This window comes from Camelina sativa, chromosome 4 (genome assembly GCF_030686135.1).
Source record: "Camelina sativa cultivar CO46 ecotype springtype chromosome 4, ASM3068613v1".
NCBI classification, from domain to species: Eukaryota; Viridiplantae; Streptophyta; class Magnoliopsida; order Brassicales; family Brassicaceae; genus Camelina; species Camelina sativa.
In genome coordinates this window covers 28,497,731-28,508,260 of record NC_141883.1, presented here as the reverse complement: position 1 = coordinate 28,508,260, position 10,530 = coordinate 28,497,731, and the positions used below count along the sequence as shown (strand labels likewise).

General features: G+C 37.2%; 2 protein-coding genes and 1 pseudogene across 5 annotated transcripts; all 3 read right to left on the bottom strand.

The window, feature by feature from the left end:
* Positions 1 to 260: 260 nt before the first annotated feature.
* LOC147946286 (putative inactive lysine-specific demethylase JMJ19) lies at positions 261 to 4,054 on the bottom strand. Of its 2 annotated transcripts, none has more exons than XM_087510979.1 (8): positions 3,930 to 4,054; positions 3,372 to 3,651; positions 3,006 to 3,083; positions 2,424 to 2,873; positions 2,135 to 2,341; positions 1,819 to 1,980; positions 1,170 to 1,538; positions 261 to 1,048 (listed from the first exon to the last, which is right to left on the bottom strand). In XM_087510979.1, exons 2-8 carry the CDS (start codon positions 3,618 to 3,620, stop codon positions 443 to 445), a joined length of 2,121 nt encoding a protein of 706 aa, XP_087367105.1. In that variant the 5' UTR covers positions 3,621 to 3,651; positions 3,930 to 4,054; the 3' UTR covers positions 261 to 442. The 2 variants fall into 2 exon arrangements, with proteins under 2 accessions (XP_087367105.1, XP_087367106.1); XM_087510980.1 differs by having other exon boundaries at positions 3,742 to 3,965.
* Positions 4,055 to 4,681: 627 nt separating this feature from the next.
* LOC147946285 (endoplasmic reticulum oxidoreductin-2-like) lies at positions 4,682 to 6,691 on the bottom strand. Of its 2 annotated transcripts, none has more exons than XM_087510977.1 (4): positions 6,414 to 6,691; positions 6,066 to 6,200; positions 5,720 to 5,969; positions 4,682 to 5,302 (listed from the first exon to the last, which is right to left on the bottom strand). In XM_087510977.1, exons 1-4 carry the CDS (start codon positions 6,588 to 6,590, stop codon positions 4,746 to 4,748), a joined length of 1,119 nt encoding a protein of 372 aa, XP_087367103.1. In that variant the 5' UTR covers positions 6,591 to 6,691; the 3' UTR covers positions 4,682 to 4,745. The 2 variants fall into 2 exon arrangements, with proteins under 2 accessions (XP_087367103.1, XP_087367104.1); XM_087510978.1 differs by having other exon boundaries at positions 5,132 to 5,297; positions 6,414 to 6,688.
* Positions 6,692 to 7,721: 1,030 nt separating this feature from the next.
* On the bottom strand, positions 7,722 to 10,274 carry LOC109132605 (nuclear pore complex protein NUP155-like; annotated as a pseudogene). The gene is made up of 8 exons (XR_015596329.1): positions 10,049 to 10,274; positions 9,685 to 9,827; positions 9,233 to 9,599; positions 9,079 to 9,132; positions 8,663 to 8,948; positions 8,267 to 8,415; positions 8,063 to 8,127; positions 7,722 to 7,940 (listed from the first exon to the last, which is right to left on the bottom strand). The product of XR_015596329.1 is annotated as a nuclear pore complex protein NUP155-like (transcript).
* Between the last annotated feature and the right edge of the window lie 256 nt (positions 10,275 to 10,530).

The following is a 10,530-nucleotide window of genomic DNA, read 5'->3' as shown; positions in this document are numbered from 1 at the left end:
ACGGGATAGCCTTCATCTAATATATCCAAGGTGTCCCAAGGATGATGTTATAGGCAGCAGATTGATCAAAGACGGTGAACTCAACGATCTTAGGTACACAGGCGGTGAACACCGAGATCTTAATTTGACCGAGAGACATGGTGGTATCGCTAGTATAACTGTATAAGCAATGAGCGGGGTCGGAAAGCCCGTAACGTCTCCACGACTAATTAAAGCCATTACATCCATCACATAAAGTCATTACATCCAACGGCTGTGCATTTTCGATTTTAATATTTTTATTAAAATATTAGTGAGACCAATTGTTTCGTCTCACTCCAGTAGTCACTGCAAGCAGCAAGACTCTGTTTTTGTTGTGTTCAACATAAAAAGGTGTTTTTACTACTGTCTTACGGCAAAATGTGACTAAAAACTACAGAACAGCAAAACATTCTTTATGTATTCATCCCTGCTTCTGTTTCTTCGTTGTGTCGACATCAGAGGAATCATCATCACATGGCCTCTTTGATTTCTTTGAACAAGATTTCAAAGGCTCCATTGCATCATTGCTCCCCTTTTTAACCTTCAGTATCTCGGCCATAGATCTCGCCTTCCCTCTTGTCGGCTCTCTGGTCCCAGCTGCGACGTCTTTCCTCGTGATGTTACAGCGTGTAACCTCATCTGTTTCCTTGCCTTTTGCTTCTTCGGGTTGTGAACTTCTTGTGGTGGCGGCCGGATAAGCACAGTATCTTTGCTCTATGCCTGTCCATCTGAACATGGAGCTGAGCTTTTTACCTTCCAACGCCTCTACGAGAATATTCAACTCATCGACAGTGTATCTATAGAGAAAACTCTTTCTGTCAAATGGACAGGCACAGAGCTTCCTCATGTGGCTCAGACACGAGTAACGATCAGCAGAGCATGAACATTTGACAGCGGAAAGATATAAATCCCCCAGACATACACAACATTCCCTTTTGCTCACAGCATCATAACTTTTGTCCATCCTTTGCGATTCTAGTGAACCGCTAAGGAATTCACGTCTGCGTGTCTCTTCCCTGACCCGTGACTACAAACAAGAAAAAGAGAGAAATAAAATAAGCAAAAGGTGGTGCGGAAGTTCTTCAAGCTGCACAATTTTAATGCGTAATCTGAGGAATACAACAGGCAAATAAGAGTGGCGAGCTTACCTTGACAATGTTGGAGAATACCCCCTCCTTCCCACATGAATCATTCCACCTCGCGTAACATGCTGGATTTTTCTTGGACAAAGCATATTCCTTAAGGTATTTCACAGCTTCCCTTGAAGCACTTAACAATAGTTTATCATATGATATTAACGATTTTTTACTCTTCTCTTCATTCAGCCGAACAGCAATGTTCCCATGGGGCAACCAATCAAGGGGAGCAAAATTTGCTTTCTCCAAACAGTTGAAGCCACAATCAAAGGCAGAGTAATACGACCCAGGAAATAAAATAACATACTGGCCAGGGTTCTGGACACAGCGGGTCACTGGTATACCCTCCATGCTCAATTGATATGGAGACATTATCATCACCTGCCAAAAATACATTGCTTCCCTTGTAAATGAACCACAACTATAAGTATTTAATAGCTCTCGGTAAGAGTCATAGTTATGATAGGATTTAATTAAAGTTGAACAGATAAATCCAAATACAGTGTGATCTCTCTATGCCTATGGCATGTCATGATCGTTTATGCTGAACACGAACTAAATCACAAGTGAAATCTTAGTTGGTCACTCTACTGTTTATTTTCTTTCTGAGTTTTGAAAAGAGTAATATGCATTGATGCTTAATGTGTTCACAGATACTTACAGGATCGAAACTCTTCTTTGGCTGTTCTCCTGACATCTCAGGGATTAAGTTCTTCATGGTAGCCTGGAACTTAGATTGATGGCATCCCGCTACCGAGTACCACACCCTAGGAGCGCCCTCATGCAAATAGCAGAGAGAGTAGAGTCTCTCCTTCTCAGATTTCTGTTCAGCAAAAATATTCCAAGAAACAAATATGAGACTATACAAGCAAATTAGATTAAAAAACTTACAATGCTGCAAAATTTATTCTAGTAACAAGTTATATTATGCTTTCAAAAAATGACGACCATAGCTTGACCTCTACTTTAAAACTTACCCAGAACTGGGAAGACAAGCACATTCCCACACTTAGGCGAGGAACACAGATTGATTCGCAGTCTTCCAATGAAAGAAGAGAACCAGGAAGCTTAGGCGTATTGTTCAGATTCCAACCTGATGTACTGTACTTGCAAGATTCAGATGGTTCAGATAAAGGAAATCCACTGCCAAACGTTGAGGTGTCTATATCATTGCCATAAAGCACCTAATTTACACAGCAAGTGAGTATTGTATTATAGCCGGTTTCATATAATACGAAAGCAGTAGACTTGATATTATTAACATACCCCAATTTCAACAAGTGGACTCTCAACAAGTTGTCTATACTCTTTTTCAACGTCTGCCACAGTTAGCTCCTCTAGTTGTGGTGATGGAGATGGGTTCTTGGAACCCAAAACCTCATCCTTCATGCTAAAATGACTCTTCTTGTATGAATCTGCGAAGCTTTTAAAGCTCTTTAAAGTATGCCCTGGACCGCGTTCTATTTTACAAAACTTAACCTCCTCAGATGTAGCATCATCACTATCCGCATCAAGCTCCTTTTTAATCTTTGGGTTCTCGGTATGAATTCCATCAAAGAGCTGAACTTGAGGGAAAAATGTAGAATCATCCCATATTTCCATCTCCTTGAGAAGACATGGAGGTTTCCACGAAGGAGGAGGAACAACACAACAGATTCCATACGGCTCAGCTCTTTCGCGCAAGCTTGCTATATATGAGAGTGTGTCACCAAATTCCTGATGATTAGGTAACTTTATGTCAGAGGATGAGGAATATAATCCTTTAGAAGCGTACAGTTTTTTACTAAATATGATGTAAAACAGTATGATAACCTATTTTGTCTTTCATAAAACCAAAGCATAACTGACCTCCTCGGTTGGGTTAAACACAGGACCTTCCTCAAGGACTTCGGTCTCTGAAACTTTGAGTCGCCGTCTTAACCGTACCTGTGAAAATCATTTTTCCACAATAAGTAAAGAATGCAAAAGACTCCAACATACCATATTGATACCTACACTCTCATACGTCTCAAAGCTTAGAAGAGCTACCTAAAACAGCACACCAATCTCCAAACTATTCATGCTAAATCACTTAGAGAGCTGGCCTTACAATTACTAAAACCATATCCAGCTAAAGACATCAAAATCAAGTCTTATACTAGTCTATATGGAAGATAAAAAAATAAAAATAAAAAAAGAAAAAAAGACAGAGGTAGACATATATAGTTAAGGGACCTCAGGTTGTTTTGGCTTTGAGGCCTCTGAGCTGGGGAGTGTATGATCATGCACTATCCACGGTCGGTTTGTAAGAAACATATCCTCCTCTGTAGTTGTCTGCTCTTGTCTCGACACCGACATGGAACTATCTTCATCTCGGCGTACATTCTTCAGCACAAACGAGGTTTGAGATACAAAACCAGGCGGAGTTGAAATTATGTCCATATTTCCAGATTTCAAATATGTTGGCACAGCTTCAACGCCCATTTAAAACCTTACACACCAAAAGATTAAATTCCTGGAGAAGAAACAAATTGAAACTTCAGAGGAGCCCTAGGCTAAGTAAGATTGATTCATATGGGTCTATTATATAAACATTATTGGATACCCTAATTTCGTTCTTGTTTCCTCAGAATGATCAAAAAAAACCCATAGGCTAAGAGTGATTCTGAGGTTGAAACAAAAAAAAACCATTCGGAACTTAAGATACAAAATCTAAAACTGGGGATTGATTTTGATTATTAGCGATCGAAAGGTCCAATTTAGTTAAGAGGAGAAGCGAGTAGAACACATTACCCGGTGACGAAGTGAGATTCGAAAGACACAACCAACTCCAAGAATTGGATTTTTTTTTATATCTGTGGTCAAAATAGATAAAATCGGATTTTTTTTTATATCTATGGTCAAAATAGATAAAATCGGATTTTTCTTTTTTCCGTCGAAATAAATAGATAACTTAATTCCGGATTTGGTAATTTTAGTTTTTTTTTTTTTTTTTTTTTTTTTTTTTTTTTGCTTTGTTTCCTTTTTACTGATTTTAAGAATAAATAAATAAATAAGTGAAGTTGTAAAACAAAATACTTTACAAGGTTGTTAAAAATACTTATAGGGTCTGACTGGTTCAAACGTTGCGGTTGCGGTTGCGGGAGATTGCGCAAGCGGGCGATTGCGGTTTCAAACGTTATTAAACGTTTTAAAATATTGGTTTAGCGGCTTAAAATTGGTGCGTTTGCGGGAGGTTTACGACTGGTTGACCAGCGGGTGCAATAGTGTTTGGAATATAATAAATGTGATATTTAATATATAAATGTTTAAAAACACCAAATTTTTTATTAAACTTGATTTATAATTAAAATTTATTAAAATAATAATTATTCAAAAAAAAAATTCATATTGAAATACTTATTCCTTTATGCATTTGGTTTTTCACCAAAAATTTAATCAAGTAATTTGATAAATGACAAAACATATGCTTTAGATCGTAGATCTTTTCTCTTTTCTCTTAGATCGTGGGTCAGTAGTTGCATTGGTAGGAATGGTCAAGTGAGAGTTGAGAAGAGTCACTGGTGATTTGTTTTAATATTTTTCACAAATAATCTTATTTTCTTAAATTTACATGAAGTTTTCTGGCTCTTTTTGGTGGACATGTTCACTCTTCTCAATATCTGGCTCTTTTTGCACACCCATTTGTTCTTTTTGGAAGATATTATCCAACAGATCTTCTTTTTCTGCGACTCTTTGACATACCACCACTTCTGCTGCTGCAGTCTTCTCCTTCTCTTCACCACTTGGTTTTTCAAGACACTCCTCAGTCTCTAGGAGATATTTCTCTAGCTTGTCCAAACAGCTCGTCCATCTGCTCATCTTAGAGTCAAATTCATCACTCTGCGTTAGATCAGCCACAACGCTCTCTTTCCCTTTGCTGAATCGTTGAAGCAGACCGATCTTGATCTCATTCCAGCTTGTAAACGCAACATGTGACTCCTGGAACCACAATAGAGCAACACCTTCCATAAATCCATATGCAAAAGAGATCTTTGTCTCTTCTGTGAATCCATGGTCCGTGAAGTAATCTTCAACCCATGAAATCCACATCGCCGGATCTTCATCACCATAATAAACAGGAACCTCCACAGAACCATCACCATCTCCCATTGGGTCGAACTGCTCTGATACCAATTTGATACGATTTGCTTATAGAAAAGGATTTGATAGATTATAGAACTGGAATTACAAAAGGAACTGAGGATTTTGTTAATGGAGCTCCTCCCACTCCCCCTAAAAGACCTCACCAAATACTCGATGAAGCTCTCTAACCCTCTCCACATTGTATATATAGATAGACAAAAGAAATAAGCTAAACCAGCCCCGGTTTACTCTCACACTAAACCTTTGTTAAGTTGATACTTAAGAAAAATATGATTAAGCCATTGAACTGCTTCTATCAATTACTCAAAAAACGCTACTTGTTAAATATCTTCTCATGAGCCAGTTATATAGGAACTGAGTAACAGAGTGTTGACATATATGTACCAAATGCATAGAATATAAAGACAAAAAGGAATTAGAAAGTGAAGAAAACTTACCGTTGTCAGTTTCATCATCACTTGTCCAGGGATTGTCAGTGACAGTCCAACCCCCCCTGATAGCTCTAGTGTCTACAGTACGATCAACGGTAGCTTGTGGTTTCCCTTCTTGACAAACAGGATTGTATTGGCTTAATGGCTTCTTGAATATTTCAGGGAACTCGCTATCAGGACACTCACAAACACTACAGTCTCTTAACCGGCACATACCATCATCAGGCCAAAACGGGCAATCACACCACAGTTTAACCTATAAAAACGGTTTCAGACCTTTAATCACAACACACACCTCCAAATCCTCTAGAAAAACTCATATTTCATTATCAAAGAAAGATCATGAACCAACCTTGAAGTATCTGTAAAACGGTGTCTTAACAAGATCTTGAAGTAAAGGATGCAACACTTCCGTATTCAACCGATTCACAGTCTCGTAATCGCAACAACAGTCTTCAACAATCCCAATGTACTTCTGCTGCTCAGCCTAAAAAAACAAAATTAAAGTATACGAATTGAGAAGTCGCCTATAAAAATCAAATCAAATCAACGTAATCTCTGAGATTCAATCAAAGCTAATCTCCTCCTTACATAGAAAACAGTCACACTAACCTAACCTATTTTTTTACTACCACAAGCTCCAAATTGAGAAACTCACAACAACAAAAAAAAAAAAAAAAGCTTTTTAGAAATACCTAACCTGACGGCAATTGCATATTTTTCCGGTTAACTCAGAAATCGACGAATTCTGAGTATTGAAAATCACAGCAGCCACGACGGCTAAAAGAACGCCAGCTATAGCTCCGATCAGCAATATCCAACTTTTCCCCGATCCTTTTGCCTTCGCCTTCACGCTTCCGACGTCCGTCTCCGCCATTCGCGCTATGACAAAGTGGAACTAAAATATCTCTTAGAAAAAAATCTGATACAGACGACGACGACGACGACGAAATAGAAATCTCCGACTCGGAGTTTTGAATTTTCTTTTTTAAGGAAAATAAAATGTCAAACAAATCTCCATCACATAAAGTCATTACATCCAACGGCTGTGCATTTTCGCTTTAATTAACTATTAAAAAAATTGGAATAGAGATTATAGTTTATATGATTTTAATGGATTTGGAAATCCAAACAAAAATACTTATTAATCATTGATTTTAAAATATTTATCAAAATTATGTGTTATTGATTTATTGTATATAATTTATAAATAATAGTTGAAATTAAATGTTATTCATTTAATAATTTGTTTTGATTTTCATAATTTTACAAGAATTTACAAATCATTTTATATGGATTTACATATATGTGCTTAAACGTATTTAACGTCGTAACCAAAGCAAAAGAAATCCATATAAAATAAACTCTGGAGTTAACATGTTAAATCCATAATTTTACAAATATTTTAATGTCGACCAAAGCAAAAGAAACTGTGGAGTTGGTAGGTAAACTCGAAATCTTTTTGCATCCATTCAAATTGTGCTTAATCAATTACTCTTAAATATTTCATGACATTTCGTCTACGGACTGATATATTTTTTTTTTTAGAGTTAGACTGAAACGGCTCATGTGTTGTACGGAGTATTCTATTAAGCAAAACACATACTAAACAAAAATCATCATTGGCTTGTTACTTAAAATATGTTAAATTGGGTTATATACGGAGAACTCAACTCCAATTAACCCTAAAATACACAAAAGATACCTACTTTTTTTACACCGTGGTGACATTTATTTTCCGACAACCAAACCCTTTTTTGTATGTAGCTTCATTTGAGAACAATCTTTTTCCACACAATGATACGACTGTGTACATATGATATCATTTTGTTTCGTATAAGACCGTCGTCATATGTCTTCTTACGAATATTAATTTGCAAGAGTTTAAACATATGAGTAAGACGAGTTGCAGGGCGTTCTCACAATGGTGGAGTCAAACTGCTAGAAAAAGGCGTTCTCACATTGCAGTATTTATACATAATAACGTTGCAAGTTACAACACTTAACACTTAAACATACTTAAGCGAGATAGACGAGTTGATGATTACTGTTAACAGACAAGAAAATTGCATAATTAAGATTTATTGACCGTTGGTTTGTACCGTTTTACATCATCTTTTTCGACATGTCAAGCTTCCTCTTCTCAATCGCATCAAGCATCCCCGCTTCTTGCCTCCTTATACTTTCACTATTCACCCGCATCCTCATAAATTGACTCGGCACATATCTATCACATCATTTGTTCCAGATAATTAGAAACTCATATATATCTTCTTACGAATATCCAATCTCATATCTTATTTTCCCGTAAGAGTTTTAAGAGTACGTACGAGTGCATATAAAGCTTACCGAGATGTTGTGCTTGACACAATGGTGGAGTCTCCAAGCGAGTTATGACAGTTGCTTAAACAAACCTGAGAGAGTTTCTCTTCCGACAAGCCACACTGAATCAACAATAAAATGATCATCAACAAAGTTTAACAAACATGCATCAGGAATTCAGGATATCTGAGATAACATAAATATATCTGCTCAAAGAGTGGTGGTACTAACCTCGATTTCAGCCTTTGCCGACGAGAGACCGAAGTTAGGAGGGTGCTTAGGTGTAACTACTCTCAGGCAATTCCGAGACTCGTTGTCCCATTTGATGAGGTGGAGAGGTAAATCTTAACTAAAAACGACTCCATTTTGTTATAACAAAGCTAAAAAAGAATATTTACCTAAAAAGATGTTATTTGTAACAAGTAGTTTTGTTGGTTTGTTAATTTGTCACATTTTATTCATGAAATGGGTTGGATTGGTATTAGTCTGGATACAGCAAAATAATTCTATTAGGTCTGATGTACTTATTAGATCTAATAAGTATAAGTTCCTTGTGTCAGAATTGAGAAATTCTATGGTTCGAATCTTTAGTATTCTTTTATTTATTACCTGTGTCTACTAATCTGATAATATAGCAACAAGGTGAGCATCCGACCACCTGGATTCCAGCGGCGAAATGCAAACTATAGATAGCTTGTTAGTTCCGCTTGCATCTGCTTTGTGTGGGCTGTGATCTAACAGATTATCTACTAGCCCCAACTTCTCAATAAGGCTTTCACCGTTCATCCCAAGAAAATAGGCCTCGAGTTCCGCCTTCTTGGTACGAGTGTATAAAATTTTCCTTTCGTTATCAACGACCATCTCTACAACAGGATCAAAATCTCCATTGATGCATATGCGGCGTAAGCATTGGCTAGTTTATAAATAACACATACACACAGAGACAGACAAAAAAAAAAAAAAAAAGAATTAGTTAGTAGAAGAAGCTTGTCATTAATTCATATCGTAATCAAAGGACACAGGGGTCATTTTTGTGTACGTACGTGTTATACATCGCCGTATACAACTCCTTGATAGTAGTAGATCCGCATTTATAGCTGAAAGAAAAAAAAGGAGTTGGTTAATTAGTAGAAGAAGCTTGTCATTTTTCAATTCGGCATTAAAGAGCAGAGAGGAGACAGGTCGAGTAATGTGTACCAATGGATAGCATAGTAATTAGGGTCAGGGCCAAGCAGTATGCAGCAAACTAGACGGCAAGGTGAGCCAATAGTATAGAGCAGCTCGAATATGAGACCGTTGTATATAGCCAAGAAAATGCGGCCTTTATCAGTAGAGGCAATACAAGTCATTGTAACTCCATCAGTTGAGGTGGTGTAGTCAACCAGCTTCTCTAATGAAATGTGAGAAAGAGTATCTTCGCCGCCTTCTTGAGACGAGCAGCATACTCCAAAAAGCAGCAACTCATCTTGAGTTGCGAGCACCAAAATCTGGCCGAGGTTTCACTAGACAAACCGCAGAAATAGGCTGCTCCTCGCTGGTTCTGTGCACCCAAATTTGCGCATCCCTGGTTGGTTCAAAATTGTGTGTTTAATACAAAAGCACAAATCTTAGAAAACGTACGTTGAAGTTGGGAATTTTTTTATCGTTACCATTTGTCAAAACGCCACAGAAGGAAAGAATGATCATCGAGTAATACCCACGCACGTCGAATCTCCGGGAATTTCCCATGTGAGACCATCATCCCCTCTTTATTATTATACTTAACTGGAGAAGGTAAATCCCACGACGGCCACTGCAACAACAGCAAAGACAAAATTAAACACTATGACAGAGAGAGAGAACAAAGAAAGAAAGAAAGAATAAACCCTGAGGCAATTGCAGCAAGGCTTCTTTAGATCTTAAACAGAGCAGTTTTAGTTGTAGATCTGCTCTGTTTTCGAAAAAACAAAAATAAAAAACCCCTAATAACTCAAAACCACGAAAACAAAGCAATTACATCCCCTTGATGCTGACCTTTATGCAATCCACCGTATACGGTTTATGATGGAAGTTTCTTGCTTTTTCTGGATCGAGCGAGGCTTTTTCCACATTCATCGTCGAAATCAATCCCTCAAGCGAAAACATCCCCAGTGGAATCGATGTCCTCGATTCTTTTATTACAAAACCCTAGCTCCCCTTTTGGTGTTTAACAGTTTAAGAGAAGTCAAAACTAGAACTATTTGACCTAACTCTTGCGACCGAAGTTTTACACATTTTTTTTTTGTCTCATAAATTTTTCATTGTGTTTTGGACCCATGCTACACAGCATGTAACACATTTTTTCTTCTTCTTATTTTATAACTTAAAATGTGTTAATTTTTTAAATTAAATTTCTTATTGGATAATATAGAAACTCTTACATTTGTTTTCTAATACAACATGTAGATATATGGTAGAGTAGTGAATTTTTGTTTCTTAGATGTATATACAAGTTAATTATTTTTGTTTAGAAATCA